Genomic DNA, 20,140 nt, shown 5'->3' with positions numbered 1-20,140 from the left:
CTGGCAGGCATGCGTTTCCTTCTCTAACCTTAATCAGAATTGATTTTTGCCCTTAAAATAGTCTTCCGTAGGTCACAGCTAGACTTCTTGCATAGGTCTGGATAGCCAGTCTTGAACGCCACAGACCCAGCCCTCAGCAGACCACAAATCTCCTAGTTCATTCACAGCTTGTGCTTTAGGTATGTGCAGTATGTCCTCGAAGGCACACACACATCCACACGGGTTTTGATGAAATCAGTGACAATTATGGTATGTAAATTCAGATTCAAAGATGAATCCCTGAATATTGTCCAGTGGATTAACTCAAAGCAGACCTGTAAATGCTCTTCCACCTCCCTCGACCATACCTTCCTGGTCCTCACCACTGGTGCTGAGGACTTTAGCTCTGCCTAACCACAGGGCGTAGAAGTACAGCCAAGTAATCGGACTTTCCAAAGTGCGGATGTGCGATGGCACGGTAAGGGTTCTTGACAGTGGTCAAGTGTGTTAGCTTCTTTGGTTCTGCAGGTGATATGTTGGTGGTAGTTGTTCAGAGACTTCTTCAAGCTGGCCTGGATGAAATCCCTCACATCAGGGTCTGCTTCTTCGTGACTGCTGGTTATGGAGCTCAGCTCCTCCAGTACCTGCCTGATATTGACCTGAGGTGTAATGTACTTTGCTACCAGGTTGATGGTGGACTACTCTCATGGCAGATAAAAAGGCAAATTTTTGACCACTAGGTGATTTTTAGGTCAGATGAGCAGGACTGAGACAGAACTGGCACATCTGTGCACCACAATGAGTTAGTCACCCAGCCACTAAACCTACTATTACTGCAACACCACCCTGCGAGTGGATTTATGCTCTAAAGCTGGCTGCTGGTTCACATCGTAAACCACAATTCCCTCCACCCTCAGTGATTGCTTTTTCAACCACATCTGCACCTCTCAAAGCCATCAATGAAGCTGAAGGGAAATCAAGAAAACTTCAGGGGATGGAAACCTGGAATAAAAACAGAAAATGGTGAAAGATTTAGTAGGTAAGGCAGCATCTGTGGAGGCAAGCAGAGCTACTTTTCAAATCAAAGACCTTTCATCAGAGATTGAATGTTCTGCACATCTCTGACAATCATAAACATTATCCAACACCAAGAATGACATGAAACAACAATTACTAAAAGTGGAGAGTGGAAATTGGTTTTGTCATTCATAGAAATGAATGTATGGACATATTTGTATGGAGGGGTATCCATAAATTTGGGAGTTATAATCCAGAGACAGCTTGTATATAGCATCATATAACTAAAAGATAAAATTGCAATAGAATCACCAAGCTACAGCTCAGAAACTGGCAATTTACTGAGGCCAATTAACCTAGAAAACTGCACGTTTTAATTTTTTTTACCATTTAACAATAAAACACAAAAATAGTGAAAATAATTTAAAATCACTGTACATACCTTTCCCTTGCAGATGTGTTTTCCTTTCTAATGAAGGGGCTGATGGGAGGCTGCAGTGCTAACCTGTGCATGTTAGGCTGTCTTAGTGTAAGCCCAAGAAAATTTGCAGAGGTTCGTACTCAGCAGCTGGAGGACTCCATAAGAAGTCCAATGGCCAAGTATAACAATCTCATTTAGCAGTCTCGGCTGAGTGGAGACGCATGGTGCAGTTCTGAACATCTGCACATAGGCAAAAGCTGGCAGCCCTCTTCTGGCCAACGCGCTCCATGCCATGCTGATCATGTGTCACTGATAACTGAATTTCTTTTGGCTTGTTTATTATTCAGCACTTGCCTTAAAGGTATGAGGAGAAGGCTGCCGAAGTCTGTAATGAAATGAAACTCACCGCAATTCGCAGCAGCGATGCCTTTACAGAGGACCATTTGTCCTGTCTCCTGTCTACCAGTAGAATAAATCCAATGCCACCATCTTGAAGGCTGAACAAGAGAAGCAGTTCAGAAAATAAGTTAATAATAGTAAAGAACATCAGCTTGTCCCAGATAATTACACCATCAAACCCCCCCCCAGTGTGCTGATCTTTCTGCTGCTCACACCCTCATGGATCTTAAATCTCCTGGCACCGAGCAAAGGGTTCAAAGCCACGACTCCGTTAGTTAGCGAGAAACTAACTGCTGCCAAGCACAGCCATGACCCAGGTCAGAGGGCACAATCGAAGCTCGTTTTCCGCATCACGCATTACGTTAGGTCACTCTTGCTGACGAGGGAACATGCTAATGGTAGGTTATAAATTATTTTCCTAAAAGAGACTCAGGAATTCTCCCAGATCGATGGTAATTCTAATAGAAAATCAAATTGCAGCATTTCCTCAGGAATGAACAAGAATGCAATCAGACGTGAGGTAAGTTGGGGGGTGGGGGTGGGATTGGCACTGGTTCGCCAGAAACAGCTTCATACTTACCTTTCATTCAACAGCTCGTGTCACAGATGGTGCCAAATGAGTCTGCAAACCACAGACCCTGGAAATCTGAACCGACTGTACAATGCCAGCACTTGGCTTCTGGCCAGCCACAGTTGGGATTTAAAGGATGGGCAAGCCCTCATAGTGACAGCAAGCATTTCTATTCCTGGTACTGGGAGTCACATGGAACTGGAATACAGACCTCAGCTGCAGCAGCTCTACTGGCTTTATTGTAAAATTCTGCTTCTTTATTCATTGGGGCACAAGTGTGTGGCATAGCCCCTGCAGGATTTGTTTGACAGCAACATTCTCATCTCAATCTTGAGATTTTGCTGTGTTTTGTGACTATCGGTGGAGGAGGTGAGTAAAAACTTAGTTTATGTTTTAAAATTACATTCCTAAAATGGTTTGAATTACAGGAAGGCAAATTGTAGAGTGAAAGAAAGAAAGAGCACACAAGAACAATTAGGCCAAGATGCAGGCATAAGCTTTTGAGACAGTTACGGAGTTAATCACACTCCCTGCTCTCTCACTCCATAGCTCTGCATATTATTAATGTAATTCCCTTTAAGATTGCAATTGAAATCACTTTCACTATTTAATCAAGCAATGAACCTGACCATAACAACATGCTGAACAAAACAAATCTTCCTTATCAACTACTCTTGTTCCTTTGCCTGCAAACTTCAATTGGTACCTTCAGGTTATTATTTATTTATTTTATCAAGGCCCCTTTGGCCATATTGTCTCTGTATAACAATCATATCTTCTGTTACGTAGCTCTTCATTTCCTGAATCCACCTTCAAACTGAATAAAAGAACACCAAAGGCCACATTATAAGGCACCTCATGAGCCTAATAAAGTGTATCTCCTGCTGCTGTAGCCCATCCACTTCAAGCTTCGATGTGTTGTGTGTTCAGAGATGCTCTTCTGTACACCTGCTGTCATAACACATGGTTACTTGATTACTGTCACCTTCCTGTCAGCAAGAACCAATCTGGCCATTCTCCTCTAATCTCTCTCATTAACAAGGCATTTTCAGCCATAGAACTGCTGCATACTGGATGTTTTTTTGCTTTTCACACCATTCTCTGTAAACTCTAGGGACTGTTGTCTGTGAAAATCCCAGCAGATCAGCAGTTTCTGAGATACTCAAACCACCCATCTGGCACCAACATTCATTCCACAATCAAGGTCACTTAGGTCATATTTCTTCACCACTTTGATGTTTGGTCTGAATAACAAGTGAACCTCTTGACCATGTCTGCATGCTTTAATGCATTGAGTTGTTGCCACTTGATTGGCTGATTAGATATTTATGTTAACGAACAGGTGTAAAGGTGTACCTAATGGAGAGGCCACTGAGTGTATATATCCAACTTAGTTCAAGAGGTGATTATTATAAACTGATTGTGGGAAAGTTATTGGAAAGAATTCTAAGGAATGAATAAGTAAGTATTTGGATAGACATGGACTGATTAAGGATAGTCTGCAAGGCTTCATGCGTGGTAGGTCATGTTTAACAGAACTTACGCAGTTTTTCGAGAACATTACCAGGAAAGTGGATGAAAGGAAGGCAGTGGATGTTGTCTACGTGGACTTTAGCAAGACATTGGGAGGCTGCTCAAGAAGGTTCAGTCACTCAGCATTCAGGATGAGGTAGTAAATTAGATTAGACATTGGCTTTGCGGAATAAGCCAGAGAGTGGTAGTGGATGGTTGCTTCTCTGACTAGAGGCTGGAGGCCTGTGACTAGTGGTGTGCTGCAGTGATCAGTGCTGGGTCTGTTGTTGTTTGTCATTTATATCAACAATCAGGATGATAATATGGTTATCTGGATCAGCAAATTTGTAGATGACACCAAGATTGGGGGTTTAGTGGACAGTGAGATTGGGGGTTTAGAGGACAGTGAGGAAGGATATCATGGCTTACAGAGGGATCTGCATCAGCTGGAAAAATGGGGAGAAAATAGCAAATGGAATTCAATGTAGATAAGAGTGAGGTTTTGATCTTCAGTAGGACCAACCAGGGTAGGTTTCACACAGTTGGCAGAGCACTGAGGAGTGTGGTAGAACTAAGGGATCTGGCAACACAGGTCCATAACTTCTTGAAAGTAGCATCACAGGTAGATAGGGTCGTAAAGAAAGCTTTTGGCACATTGGCATTCATAAATCAATGTATTGAGCACAGGAGATGGGATGTTATGTTGAAGTTGTATGAGATGTTGGTGAGGCTTAATTTGGAGTATCGTGTGCAGTTTTGGTCACCTACCTACAGGAAAAATGTAAATAAGGTTGAAAAAGTGCAGAGAAAATTTACAAAAGGATGTTGCCGGGTCTGGAGGACCTGAGTTATAAGGAATAGGTTAGGACTGTATAATTCAGAATGTAGAAGACTGAGAAGAGATTTGATAGAGGTATGCAAAATTCTGAATGATTTAGATAGGGTAAATGCAAGCAGGCTTTTTCCACTGAGGTTGGGTGGGACTACAACTAGAGGTCATGTGAGAAGTTTAAGGGGAACATGAGAAGAACCTTCTTCACTCAGGGGATCGTGAGAGTGTGGAATGAGCTGCCAGGGCAAGTGGTGCGTACAAGCTAGATTTCAACACTTGAGAAGTTTGGATAGGTACATGGATGGCAGGGATATGGATGACTGTGGTCCCTATGCAGGTCGATGGGAGTAGGCAGTTTAGATGATTCCAACATGAACTAGATGGGCCAAAGTGCCTGTTGCTGTGCTGTTCTTTTCTATGACTCTATGACATGTATTATGGTTTGGTAATTATAAACACAAAGCAATGCAAACTGTTGGAAGAACATTCATCTGGCTACCCAGGAAATTAGTTGAGGCAAGACTCTGAACTTTCAGTGTAAATTTTATCTATTGTGTAGGTGAGTGTTAAAATCTGGGGAGTAGAGGAGAACTAAAAACAGGAGATTAGTGTAAATGGTATTGATAATTGGCACATACAAGGTGAGTCACAGGGTGTGTTCTGTGCTGTAACACTCCTGGCTCTTGATCAGCCTTATCAGGAACCAGTTTGAAGAAACTTCACCACACCCTCTGTGTAGCAAGTGCCCCCTTCCTTTAGGAAGTGTAGGTTTATTCAAGGCTCAGGGAACGGGGAACTTTGCTGGTGTAAAATTGGGTATAAATTATGGCAAAGGAAACTCTAACATGGTATTCTACTGGATGGGGAGCTTTGGGAACTGTGAAGGATTGGGTAGGAATGAGAAAACTCTGTGGTGCTCTGGGATTCTGAAGGAATCAGGGAACTGGATTGGTATGACATTGGGCAGTAATCAGGGAACTCTGCCGTGGACTGTCATTAGGTAAGGAATAGGGAATTCATTTCCATAGATGCTGCCTGACCTGCTGAGTTCCTCCAGCATTTTGTGTGTGTTACAATGAACATGGTCCTCAGTGCTTGAGAACTCTGGGAAATGCAGGGAGCAGCACTAACCACCGTGCATGGTTTTTGTTGTATCCGACCATTTAATTGTCATTTTCTTTGCAGCCCAACAATTAATTATCTGCTTGTATTTTACATAATTATTTAATTACAAGTAACTGTTTACTATGATTCCTAATGGCCATAGTATGCACATAGCAGTTTAACATGCCGCTAGTGTCTATACAAAGTATAATTCTGGAAATTTTGTTCTGCATTATGTGAATAAGTGTGTAATGCCCTGTGTAAGATTTCCACTGCTCTGCTGTGAGCTAGTTTATCTTAGCAGTTTTCTGTAGAAGCAGTGCGCCACACTGGAAAGTATGTTTTGGTTTTGGCTAAGATAAGGAGCCATGTCGTCCAACTTAGGAATGTGAGTCAGCCAGTCAGCATTGTGGGATGTGACAGAGGGTTCTGGAGAGCTGTAGGGAAGAGATTTCTGAAGTGTAGTATTCTGGTTTGGGGTCTTTTGGCAGGTGCTGCAGATTGGGACAGATGGGAAGATGCCACTGAATACCATTAGAAGGAGAGTCCCTGTTGCAAGAAGTGCTTTGTGCAGATGAATGGCTCCAAGGAGGAAGGGTTATACTCCTGAGAGAGAGAGAGAGAGAGAGAGAAAGAGCCAGTTTGCTCGAGATGGTCTTCAAGGGGAATTCAAATGTGGCCGGTGTTTTTAGGAGACCATAGGTCCAGAACGTGAGTAAGAGATAAACCCCCAAATACTCCAGTATGAGCTCCAATGCCTATGGGCACAATGGACTGGTTTAAATCTAATAGACCTTTCTTTTCTTTTCTTCTTTCCTATTAATTGTTTGATAAAGCTGAAATTGGTGAATTCTTTACAACTTTATGTGGTGTACGATCTGCTATTTCTTGCCAACAGATAATTATGGGCAGTATTCACTCAAATCACAGTTTCTTTAATCAGAACATCATGATGTTTCTGCTTGGTTGAATCCAAAATCATATATCCCTTATGAAAGGTGGTATTCTCTCTGCTGAGTCCCATGGCTATTAGCTGAGTTAGCTATCGAGACTGGTGAGAGGGTTACACTTTGTAGGGGCTTGTCCGGGATTTCAGATGTTATTTGAATGGTGTTTTAGGATTGATTAGGTGATTTGTATGTTTAAGCCTGTGTTTAAATTTGTGCTGGGGAAAGTGACAAGGTACTTTATTACGGATGCTGCAGGGATAAAGGGTTGGTGCAATGCGAAGCAGTTTTCCACAAATAACACTTGTGTTCTGAGTGGGGTGGATGTCCAAATTCCTGACAAACTGCTACTGAGAGTGCTGAGGTCTGTAAAAGCAGGGGGAAAAGTTAGACTGATTAACCAGCATTTTGACTAATCAGCTGGTAAGGATGTCGTGTTAGTCCAGATGAGCAGTGACATAACTGAAGCTGGGAGATCGGTTGGGAGACCCTAGAGAGGCAGTCCATATTTTTTAGAGAAGGGGGCATGTTGCTGAGGGTAAAGACTTTAAAGACAAGTTGTTCTTGTTTCTGCGAAGTGAGGAGACAAGTTGTCTGATATGAAAGGTCTAATGGGTCCTTCAGCAGTTGACGGAAATTCTGAGCTGGTTTTGGCTATTACATCACTAGATGATAAATTCTAAAGTTATTGTAGGCTGGGAGTGTTCTCTGAAATCAAGCCCACGCCAGATGGGGAAGAAGAATCTGAGGCCTGGGCTGAGCAGACGTCTCAATTAATGGATGAGTGGCAGTGCTCAGATAATACGAAAAAAGACAAAGACTAGTAGAAAGTTTGAAGGGTCCAGCAGATGATATAGTGAGGATCCTAATGGCAGAAGATCACCTAGCCATATCAGCTAATTACCTGTAAGCTCTAGAAGGTGCTTTTGGCACTGCTGGAAGTACAGCTGATCTTAGTGTGAAATTTAGGCACACATTCCAGGGGGAAGGAGAGAAGCTGTCTGCCTACCTTTTCAGGTTGGGGAAGTTGCTGCACTGTTTGTGCCACAAAGGGGGCATTCAACTATCTGAGAGAAATTGTTTGAGGATGGAGCAAGTTGTGAAGGGCAAGTTGTCACATGACGTGATTGCTCTACGTATTCGAGTGACCGGCAAGGTGCACCCTCCTCCACCTTTTACCGAGTTACTCAGAGAAGTTAGAGAGGAGAAAAGCATGATTGAGAAGCAGAACATTTCCAAAAGCCAAGTAATATCTTCAGTGGTAGCCTCTGCTGCTAAAATGACCCCTGATGTCACAGAGATAGAGCTTCTGAAGAATGAGGCAGAAAACCTTCAAGCTGAGCTGATTTGATGGATGTTTGCTAATGTTTCAGGTAAGCATGGTACGTCCTTTGGGAAACCCACCTGTAGGACTTACGACATAGAAGAATGCTCCTGAAAAAGGTCGCCTGGCTAGAGAAGCGATTGGTATTTTCTGTTACATCTGTGGAGAAGAAAGGCATTTCAAGCGAGACCACGAGGGACTGGAAAATCTTCAGAAGTAAGTCAGTGGTTAATCAAACAGAGAAGAAAAGAGGCGAAACTATGGAGGGACCCAGTAAAGGAACAGGCTGGCGCCTCGGGGAGGATACATTCCAATCAGTGGATCAAGGAAATACTAAAGTGCAAAACACTATTCCTGAAGGTTTAGTGGGACCATCCGCTGATGTATCCATACGGATTGAAGGTGTTTCTTCCAGAGCCATTCTTGATACAGGTGTTCAAGTTACTTCACTTTATCAATCCTCTTACATCCAGTATTTGATACATTTACCATTGATGCCACTCGGTGCTCCTGGGATCTGGGGGCTTTAGTACTGATGAGTACCCGTATGCTGGTTACTTGTCATCGAAACGGGAGTCTTCGAAAGCAGAGGCTGGAGTAACTGAGACCACTGACACGCCAGTGTTGGTTTGCCCAGATTCAGTTGAAAGCGGCGTTTCATTTACTTCATTTACTTTATGTACTTCCATTTACAAATGGATTGGGGGTTCTGAAATCATGAATACTGTGTTGTTAACAATGGTTGAATAAGTTCCAAAGTCATGAGGACATGACTATTTTCGGTGGGGGGAGAGAGTAATGTCCTGGTTAAGATTTCTACTGCTATGCCATGAGGTAGTTTATACCAGCAGTTTTAGTGTCCCATGCACAAAGTGTGCTCTCGGTTCAGCTAAGACGCTGTTCAGTTTAGAAATGTGAGTCAGCCAATCAGGATTGTGGGATGTGAGAGAAGGTTCTAGAGAGCTGTGGGGAAAAGGTTTCTGAAAGTCAGTAGTCTGGTTTGAGGTCTTTTGGTGGGAGCTGTGATGGAGCACAAATAGCACATTTGGTTACGATTGCAGAAAAACAAACATAGTCTCAAAAATCAGCTAAGTCTGTGTCTTTCTTGAATCTTTGCTGCATGCTTGAGTGCTCAGAGGGCGTTGATGCTTTTTTGCTGGTGGGGGTGGGAGGGTCATTACTTTGCTGCTGCTTGTGTGTGGAAGGGGGAGTTGGGGTTCTAACGTTGTAACTGTCATTCATTCTTTAGGGCACTCCTCTGTTTTCATGGATGTCTACAAAGAAAAATAATTTCAGGATGTATATTGTATACATTTCTCTGACATTAAATACTGTACTCCTATTGAAACCTATTAAATAATATAGCCCAAGTCCCAGAGTGGCATGACTGTAGAATTGCCCGTAAGTTGTCCTGGTCCAGCTTGTTTCTTCCACCGAGAGAACACCAGAGGGCAGTACTGAGCAAACACTGGAGAGCAGCACTGACAGAGAACACCAGGGGGCAGCACTGACAGAGAACACCAGGGGGCAGTACTGAGCGAACACTGGAGAGCAGCATTGACAGAGAACACCAGGGGCAGCACTGAGCGAACACTGGAGAGCAGCATTGACAGAGAACACCAGGGGGCAGCACTGACAGAGAACACCAGGGGGCAGTACTGAGCGAACACTGGAGAGCAGCATTGACAGAGAACACCAGGGGCAGCACTGAGCGAACACTGGAGAGCAGCACTGACAGAGAACACCAGAGGGCAGCACTGAGCGAGAACACCAGGGGGCAGTACTGACAGAGAACACCAGAGGGCAGCACTGAGCGAACACTGGAGAGCAGTACTGACAGAGAACACCAGAGGGCAGCACTGAGTGAACACTGGAGAGCAGCACTGACAGAGAACACCAGAGGGCAGCACTGAGTGAACACTGGAGAGCAGCATTGACAGAGAACACCAGGGGGCAGCACTGAGTGAACACTGGAGAGCAGCACTGACAGAGAACACCAGAGGGCAGCACTGAGCGAACACTGGAGAGCAGCACTGACAGAGAACACCAGGGGGCAGCACTGAGTGAACACTGGAGAGCAGCACTGACAGAGAACACCAGAGGGCAGCACTGAGCGAACACTGGAGAGCAGCACTGACAGAGAACACCAGGGGGCAGCACTGAGTGAACACTGGAGAGCAGCACTGACAGAGAACACCAGAGGGCAGCACTGAGTGAACACTGGAGAGCAGCACTGACAGAGAACACCAGAGGGCAGCACTGAGTGAACACTGGAGAGCAGCACTGACAGTAAGGCCAGCCCCCAACCCAATACTAATTCCAGCATGCCCCATGAGGGCTTTCCCACACCACCCTGGCATCTCCTCTCCTGTCAGCTGCAGCAGGTGACTCCGCAGTCTTGGCCTAGTCCTCTCCACAATCGAGGCAATGCAACTTCACCACCATCTGTCTCACCAATGAACCAGATTTGCAATACTCTACATTACCAATGTCCAGCCAGGACTTGCAAGCACAATAAAACTGTCCAAGACAATCACTCCCATGACACATTGTCCAATGATACACAACAACAGTACACAATAAGTCCAGCTCTATCACTATCAAACAACTCACTGATGGGATACTCCTGCAGTACTTGATGTTCTTGGTATCCAGCGGTGTCTTGCATTTATAAAAAAGACATACAAGATGAACAAATATACCTTTGATTGGACCTGGAGTGGCCACTGCATCCCAAGTGCATTGCCATCCTCCCTAGATATATTCCAAAAAAGAAGAAATTTTCGAATGGAAAAAGGATGCAACTGTGGCTGACAAGAGAGGTCAAAGCCAAAGTTAAAGCAAAGGAGAGGGCATACAAGGAAGCAAAAATTATTGGGAAGACAGAGGATTGAGAAGTTTTTAAAACCTTACAAAAGGAAACCAAAAAGATCATTAAGAGGGAAAAGATGAACTATGAAAGGAAGCTAGCAAATAATATCAAAGAGGATACTAAAAGCTTTCTCAAGTATATAACGAGTAAAAGACAGGTGAGAGTAGATATAGGACCAATAGAAAATGATCCTGGAGAAATTGTAATGGGAGATAAGGAGATGGCAGAGGAACTGAACGAGTATTTTGCATCAGTCTTCACTGAGGAAGACATCAGCAGTATACCGGACACTCAAGGGTGGCAGGGAAGAGAAGTGTGCGCAGTCACAATTACGACAGAGAAAGTACTCAGGAAGCTGAATAGTCTAAAGGCAGATAAATCTCCCGGACCAGATGGAATGCAACCTCCTGTTCTGAAGGAAGTAGCTGTGGAGATTGCCGAGGCATTAGTGATGATCTTTCAAAAGTCGATAGATTCAGGCATGGTTCCGGAGGACTGGAAGATTGCAAATGTCACTCTGCTATTTAAGAAGGGGGCAAGGAAACAAAAAGGAAATTATAGACCTGTTAGCTCGACATCGGTGGTTGGGAAGTTGTTGGAGTCGATTGTCAAGGATGAGGTTACAGAGTACCTGGAGGCATATGACAAGATAGGCAGAACTTAGCAAGCATGGATTCCTTAAAGGAAAATCCTGCCTGACAAACCTATTACAATTTTTTGAGGAAATTACAAGTAGGCTAGACAAGGGAGATGCAGTGGATGTTGTATATTTGGATTTTCAGAAGGCCTTTGACAAGGTGCCACACATGAGGCTGCTTAACAAGATAAGAGCCCATGGAATTACGGGAAAGTTACATACGTGGATAGAGCGTTGGCTGATTGGCAGGAAACAGAGAGTGGGAATAAAGGGAATAGTGGGAAAAGTGGGAATAAATGGGTAGCCTCCAACCTGATGGCATGAACATTGACTTCTCTAACTTCCGCTAGGCCCCACCTCCCCCTCGTACCCCATCTGTTACTCTTTTTTATGCACACATTCTTTCTCTCACTCTCCTTTTTCTCCCTCTGTCCCTCTGAATATACCTCTTGCCCATCCTCTGGGTCACCCCCCCCCGTCTTTCTTCCCGGACCTCCTGTCCCGTGATCCTCTCGTATCCCCTTCTGCCTATCACCTGTCCAGCTCTCGGCTCCATCCCTCCCCCTCCTGTCTTCTCCTATCATTTTGCATCTCCCCCTCCCCCTCCAGCTTTCAAATTCCTTACTCACTCTTCCTTCAGTTAGTCCTGACGAAGGGTCTCGGCCTGAAACGTCGACTGCGCCTCTTCCTATAGATGCTGCCTGGCCTGCTGCGTTCACCAGCAACTTTGATGTGTGTTGCATAAAGGGATCCTATTCTGGTTGGCTGCCGGTTACCAGTGGTGTTCCACAGGGATCAGTGTTGGGGCCGCTTCTTTTTACATTGTACATCAACGATTTGAATTATGGAATAGATGGCTTTGTGGCTAAGTTTGCTGATGATACAAAGATAGGTGGAGGGGCCAGTAGTGCTGAGGAAACAGAGCGTCTGCAGAGAGACTTGGATAGATTGGAAGAATGGGCAAAGAAGTGGCAAATGAAATACAATGTTGGAAAGTGTATAGTTATGCACTTTGGTAGAAGAAATAAACGGGCAGACTATTATTTAAATGGGAAGAGAATTCAAATTTCTGAGATGCAATGGGACTTGGGAGCCTTCGTGCAGGATACCCTTAAGGTTAACCTTCAGGCTGAGTCGGTGGTGAAGAAGGCGAATGCAATGTTGGCATTCATTTCTAGAGGAATAGAGTATAGGAGCAGGGATGTGATGTTGAGGCTCTATAAGGCGCTGGTGAGACCTCACTTGGAGTACTGTGGGCAGTTTTGGTCTCCTTATTTAAGAAAGGATGTGCTGAGGTTGGAGAGGGTACAGAGAAGATTCACTAGAATGATTCCGGGAATGAGAGGGTTAACATATGAGGAACGTTTGTCCGCTCTTGGACTGTATTCCTTGGAGTTTAGAAGGATAAGGGGGGACCTCATAGAAACATTTCGAATGTTGAAAGACATGGGCAGAGTGGATGTGGCAAAGTTGTTTCCCAGGGTGGGGGAGTCTAGTACGAGAGGGCATGACTTAAGGATTGAAGGGCACCCATTCAGAACAGAGATGCGAAGAAATTTTTTTAGCCGGGGGTGGTGAATCTGTGGAATTTGTTGCCACGGGCAGCAGTGGAGGTCAAGTCATAGGGTGTATTTAAGGCAGAGATTGATAGGTATCTGCGTAGCCAGGGCATCAAAGGTTATTTTGAGAAGGCAGGGGAGTGGGACTAAATGGGAAAATGGATCAGCTCATGATAAAATGGCGGAGCAGACTTGATGGGCCGAATGGCCGACTTCTGCTCCTTTGTCTTATGGTCTTATGGTCTTATGTCAGTAACCACATTCCTTACACCAGACTTCTGAAGAAGTGCTTCATGGTGAACAATTAATTGGTAAACAGAAGAGAAGGTTCAAAACTATTTTCAAAAGATCTTTGAATAAATGCAACATTCTCTCTGACTCTGATAATCTCTGGCCCATGACGATTTGATATCAGCACAGAGCCCAGGTATCACAGAAGCCCTATGTAAACATTAGAAGGAGCATACTGCCTCACAATCTACCATTCCTCCTGCCCTATTTCTGAAAGCGCCTTCAATTCCCACACTGATGTTATCAATTAGAGTCCATGGAACTGGAGCAGAAGCAAGTCATCCTTGATCCCATGGGATTGCTTAAGAAAGTAAGGATGAGGGAGCATGGAGCTCTGGAGAGATGTAGGAATGGGTGTAGATTAAAGTCTCACAGGCTGTTATTTCAAGGTGGAGATAAGACTTTGGTAGTATCCATATCTAAAGTCAGAAGACTCGATGAAAGCAATTTTTAAAAATAATCACTTATTCCAAATACAGTGAATTCCAGTTAATTGGGACACATCGGGACCAGTACATTTTGACTCAATTAAGCAGCTGCCCCAATTAGTTGAAGTTTCATGGAAATAATCTAAAAAGTATAAAAAGGACAAACTATTGTTTAACTGAGTAACAAATTATGTATTTAAATGAAATACAGAACAAATTAGAACACTCCCAATACTACTACGGTACTATAAAACTGTATATTAGTTCCAAAAGTTATCAATGGAGCAATTCATCCAGTGTACGCTGCTGTGTTCCTTTGATCGACAGTAAATGAACAAAATCAACGTAGACACCTATTACCAAATATGAACTGTTTTCATGCAATGCTTTTGATAATTGCATCCTCTAAATCGTCGTTTTCATTGTAACATTCAAGATAACTGTCAATACCTTTAAATTCTTCAAAGTTCCCAACACTGAAGTAGTGAAATTGTTTCATTTTCACTCTCAGCTGTTTCTGGCATCTCCATGCCTGAATATTTGAAAATACAGTGAGGAAAATGATTCTGAATTGTCTTACTGCTTATTCCTCACCAACTATCAGTGACAAAAATCACTGTCTTTTGAACACAAACACAAATAACTGATGCCATTTAAAAACTGTTTGCTCTAAGCACAGTGTAGTATCTAATAGCCACACAAGTACACATGACTGATGCTAGTTAGAAACTGTTTGATAACAGATTCCTGTCCCAATTAAGCAGCACAATGGCCCAAATAAATGAAGAAAATCCTGACTATCTTCTCAATTAGTTTTTGTTCTTTCAGAGTTGTCCCAAATAAGCAGCCGCCCCGATTAACTGATGGCCCAATTAACTGGCATCCACTGTATATGGAAACCAGAATCTTTGATGTTATACAGACTACTACATAAGTGCATTTAGCTGCCTTGTAATGAAAGGCATTTGAACTCTCTGTGCCTCTTTGAGCTGTAACAAAGATCTCCAGGAGGTGGCGATAAGTCCATAGAATTGGAACGATCATGTCAGTATGCGTCAGAGGGGTGAAGAGCCTGTCCTTGATCTGTAAATGCATATTCCTCCCAAACAACAAACTGGTGTTACGTAATAACGTATAACGTTTACATGATCTGATAGGACAGCAATTCCAAAGTAAGCACAAGACCAAGATCTTTAAATATGTTAACAAAGGCAAGGAGTGGTTTAGAGACAGGTGCAGAGGTAAATATGTTGGAAATCTTTGAGGAAATAACAGGCAGGATAGACAAAGGTGAGTCAGTGGATGTTGTTTACCTGGATTTTCAGAAGACCTTTGACAAAGTGCCACATATGAGGCTGCTAAACAAAATAAGAGCCCAGGGTATTAAGGACAGCGATTGGCATAGTTAGAAGAATGGCTGACTGACAGGAAGCAAAGAGTAGAAATAAATGCAGCCTTTTCTGGTTGTCTGCCGGTGGCTAGCAGTGTTCTGCAGGGGTCAGTGTTGGGGCTGTTTCTTTTCATGTTTTATGACAATGATTTGGAAGACAGAATTGATGGCTTTGTGGCTAGGTTTGCAGATAGCTGGAGGGGCAGATAGTGTTGAAAAAGAAGGGAGTCTGCAGAAGGATTTAGATAGATAAGGAGAATAGGGAAATACGCGGCAGTGGTGTGTGGTGTAGGGAAAGGTAAGGTAGAGGGAACTTTGATAGAGGAATAAAGGTGTAGGCTGTTTTCTCAATAGAGGAAAATTCAGAAATTAGAGGTGCAGAGAGAATTGGGGGTCTTCATGCAGGATTTCCTAAAGCTTAACTTGCAGGTTGAGTAAGTGGTAAGGGCCCCTTATCTAAGAAAGGATGTGCTGGCATTGGAGAGGTTCCAGAGGAGGTAAATGAGAATGATCCTGGGAATGAAAATGTTAACGTATACAGAGTATTTACATAGAAACATACAAAATAGGTGCAGGAGTAGGCCATTCGGCCCTTCGAGCCTGCACCGCCATTTATTATGATCATGGCTGATCATCCAACTCAGAACCCCGCCCCAGCCTTCCCTCCATACCCCCTGACCCCTGTAGCCACAAGGGCCATATCTAACTTCCTTTTAAACATAGCTAATGAACTGGCCTTAACAGTTTGCTGTGGCAGAGAATTCCACAGATTCACCACTCTCTGTGTGAAGAAGTTTTTCCTAACCTCGGTCCTAAAAGGCTTCCCCTCTATCCTCAAACTGTGACCCCTCGTTCTGGACTTCCCCAACATCGGGAACAATCTTCCCGCATCTAGCCTGTCCAATCCCTTTAGGATCTTATACGTTTCAATCAGATCCCCCCTCAATCTTCTAAATTCCAACGAGTACAAGCCCAGTTCATCCAGTCTTTCTTCATATGAAAGACCTGCCATCCCAGGAATCAATCTGGTGAACCTTCTTTGTACTCCCTCTATGGCAAAGATGTCTTTCCTCAGATTAGGGGACCAAAACTGCACACAACACTCCAGGTGTGGTCTCACCAAGGCCTTGTACAACTGCAGTAGTACCTCCCTGCTCCTGTACTCGAATCCTCTCGCTATAAATGCCAGCATACCATTCGCCTTTTTCACCGCCTGCTGTACCTGCATGCCCACTTTCAATGACTGGTGTATAATGACACCCAGGTCTCGTTGCACCTCCCCTTTTCCTAATCGGCCACCATTCAGATAATAATCTGTTTTCCTATTTTTGCCACCAAAGTGGATAATCTCACATTTATCCACATTAAATTGCATCTGCCATGAGTTTGCCCACTCACCCAACCTATCCAAGTCACCCTGCATCCTCTTAGCATCCTCCTCACTGCTAACACTGCCACCCAGCATCGTGTCATCCGCAAACTTGGAGATGCTGCATTTAATTCCCTCATCCAAGTCATTAATATATATTGTAAACAACTGGGGTCCCAGCACTGAGCCTTGCGGTACCCCACTAGTCACCGCCTGCCATTCTGAAAAGGTCCCGTTTATTCCCACTCTTTGCTTCCTGTCTGCTAACCAATTCTCCACCCACACCAATACCTTACCCCCAATACCGTGTGCTTTAAGTTTGCACACTAATCTCCTATGTGGGACCTTGTCAAAAGCCTTTTGAAAATCCAAATATACCACATCCACTGGTTCTCCCCTATCCACTCTACTAGTTACATCCTCAAAAAATTCTATGAGATTCGTCAGACATGATTTTCCTTTCACAAATCCATGCTGACTTTGTCCGATGATTTCACCGCTTTCCAAATGTGCTGTTATCACATCCTTGATAACTGACTCCAGCAGTTTCCCCACCACCGACGTTAGGCTAACCGGCCTATAATTCCCCGGTTTCTCTCTCCCTCCTTTTTTAAAAAGTGGGGTTACATTAGCCACCCTCCAATCCTCAGGAACTAGTCCAGAATCTAACGAGTTTTGAAAAATTATCACTAATGCATCCACTATTTCTTGGGCCACTTCCTTAAGCACTCTGGGATGCAGACCATCTGGCCCTGGGGATTTATCTGCCTTCAATCCCTTCAATTTACCTAACACCACTTCCCTACTAACATGTATTTCGCTCAGTTCCTCCATCTCACTGGACCCTCTGTCCCTTACTATTTCTGGAAGATTATTTATGTCCTCCTTAGTGAAGACAGAACCAAAGTAATTATTCAATTGGTCTGCCATGTCCTTGCTCCCCATAATCAATTCACCTGTTTCTGTTTGCAGGGGACCTACATTTGTCTTTATCAGTCTTTTCCTTTTTACATATCTATAAAAGCTTTTACAGTCTGTTTTTATGTTCTCTGCCAGTTTTCTCTCATAATCTTTTTTCCCCTTCCTAATTAAGCCCTTTGTCCTCCTCTGCTGAACTCTGAATTTCTCCCAGTCCTCAGGTGAGCCACTTTCTCTGGCTAATTTGTATGCTACTTCTTTGGAATTGATACTATCCCTAATTTCTCTTGTCAGCCACGGGTGCACTACCTTCCTTGATTTATTCTTTTGCCAAACTGGGATGAACAATTGTTGTAGTTCATCCATGCAACCTTTAAATGCCTGCCATTGCATATCCACCGTCAATCCTTGAAGTGTCATTTGCCAGTCTATCTTAGCTAATTCATGTCTCATACCTTCAAAGTTACCCCTCTTTAAGTTCAGAACCTTTGTTTCTGAATTAACTACGTCACTCTTCATGTTAATGAAGAATTCCACCATATTATGGTCACTCTTACCCAAGGGGCCTCTCACGACAAGATCGCTAATTAACCCTTCCTCATTGCTCAAAACCCAGTCCAGAATAGCCTGCTCTCTAGTCGGTTCCTCGACATGTTGGTTCAAAAAACCATCCCGCATACATTCCAAGAAATCCTCTTCCTCAGCACCTTTACCAATTTGGTTCACCCAGTCTACATGTAGATTGAAGTCACCCATTATAACTGCTGTTCCTTTATTGCACACATTTCTAATTTCCTGTTTAATACCATCTCCGACCTCACTACTACTGTTAGGTGGCCTGTACACAACTCCCACCAGCGTCTTCTGCCCCTTAGTGTTACGCAGCTCTACCCATATCGATTCCACATCTTCCCGGCTTATGTCCTTCCTTTCTATTGCGTTAATCTCTTTTTTAACCAGCAACGCCACCCCACCTCCCCTTCCTTCGTGTCTATCCCTCCTGAATATTGAATATCCCTGAACGTTGAGCTCCCATCCCTGGTCACCCTGGAGCCATGTCTCTGTGATCCCAACTATATCATAATCATTAATAACAACCTGCACTTTCAATTGGGCTTGCACTTGCTGGAGTTTAGCAGGATGAGGGGGGGATCTCATTGAAACTTATCAAATACTGAAAGGTCTAGATACCATGGATGTGGAAAGGACGTTTCCTATAGTGGGAAAGTCTAGGACCAGAGGGCACAACCTCAGAATAGAAGGACATCCCTTTAGAACAGAAATGAGGAGTAACTTCTTTAGTCAGAGGGTGATAAATCTGTGGAATTCATTGCCACAGAAGGCTGTAGAGGGCAAGCCATTGGGTACTTTTAAAGAGGAGGTTGTTAGGTTCTTGATTAGTAAAGGCATCAAAAGGTAGAAGGCAGGAGAATAAGGCCGAGAGGAAAAATAAGTTAATCACTCTGTCTGGACCTCCCCGAACTGAGTGTGTTGAACTCTTAACTGCAAAAGACAGTGGAAGCAGAATCTTCGGGAGGTGGGGACAGATTCTCGTTAGGTAAGGTGGAGGGAAGGGTTAGTGGCAGGTGGTGAAAGATTACCGGGAATGCAGAGATGAGGTTACGATCAGATCAGTTGTGATCTGACTGAATGACAGAGGAGGCCCGAGGAGACTAATTGTCTACTCATGTACGCAGTTTATTTGCAGCAAAGAAATAGTCTGCTAGATGAACTCAGCAGATCAAGCAGCACTGGTAGAGGCAAAGGGTCATCTGAAGTTTTGAGTCATGGTACAGGGTCTCAAGCCAAATTATTAACCATCCCTCTGCTCCCATAGATACAGTACTGCGTGACCCATTGTGTTTTCCAGCAGATGAACTTTCACTCCAGAATCCAGCAACTGCAGTCTCAAATCTCCATTTCCATATGCATTTATTTTAATTATTATTTAGATCTCTTTCTGTACTTGAATTAAAGTTCAAAGTAAATTTATTATCAAAGTACATCATGTTACCATATACAACCTTGAAATTCATTTTCTTGCAGGCATTAACAGGAAACATAAAAAAGTACATTAGAATTTATTTAAAAAAACTAGACATAAACATAGGCTAACAAACAAACATTCTGTAAATAAAGAAAAATTAATAGTGAGAACATAAGTTGTAAAGAGTGCTTGAAATTGAGTCTGTAGGTCATGGAGTTTGGAATAATCTCAGAGTTATGGTGAGTGAAGTTGTCCATTTCAGTTCAGGAGTATAATGATTGTAGGTAATAAATGTTTCTGAACCTGGTACCTCCTGCTGGAGGGTAGCAGTGTATAGAGAGCATGGTGTGGATGGCGGGGATCTTTGTGACAACTGTGCTTTCATGTGACAGCACTCCACTTAAATATACTCAATGGTGGGGAGGGCTTGGCCTGTGATGGACTGGGCTGTATCTACCACTTTCTGTGGTCTTTTCTGTTCCCGGTATTGGTGTTTCTGCACCAGTTAGGATAGTCTCCCCTGGACATCTATAGAAATTTGTCAAAGTTTTTGGTTTCATGCCAAAGCTACGCAAATTTCTGA

At 43.6% G+C, this 20,140-nt stretch overlaps 1 protein-coding gene across 9 annotated transcripts in view; it reads right to left on the bottom strand.

Annotated features, from left to right (window-relative positions):
• Positions 1-20,140, bottom strand: part of mcf2la (mcf.2 cell line derived transforming sequence-like a) — a 307,378-nt gene that overhangs the window by 158,710 nt on the left and 128,528 nt on the right. For all 9 annotated transcript variants that reach the window (XM_063051229.1, XM_063051230.1, XM_063051232.1 and 6 more), the window contains one exon: positions 1,824-1,914. In XM_063051229.1, the coding sequence (XP_062907299.1) occupies positions 1,824-1,914 (91 nt within the window). The remainder of the gene's footprint in view (positions 1-1,823; positions 1,915-20,140) is intronic.

The sequence above is a fragment of the Mobula hypostoma genome, chromosome 6, assembly GCF_963921235.1.
Source record: "Mobula hypostoma chromosome 6, sMobHyp1.1, whole genome shotgun sequence".
Lineage (NCBI taxonomy): Eukaryota > Metazoa > Chordata > Chondrichthyes > Myliobatiformes > Myliobatidae > Mobula > Mobula hypostoma.
This window is presented reverse-complemented; position numbering and strand designations above follow the sequence as displayed.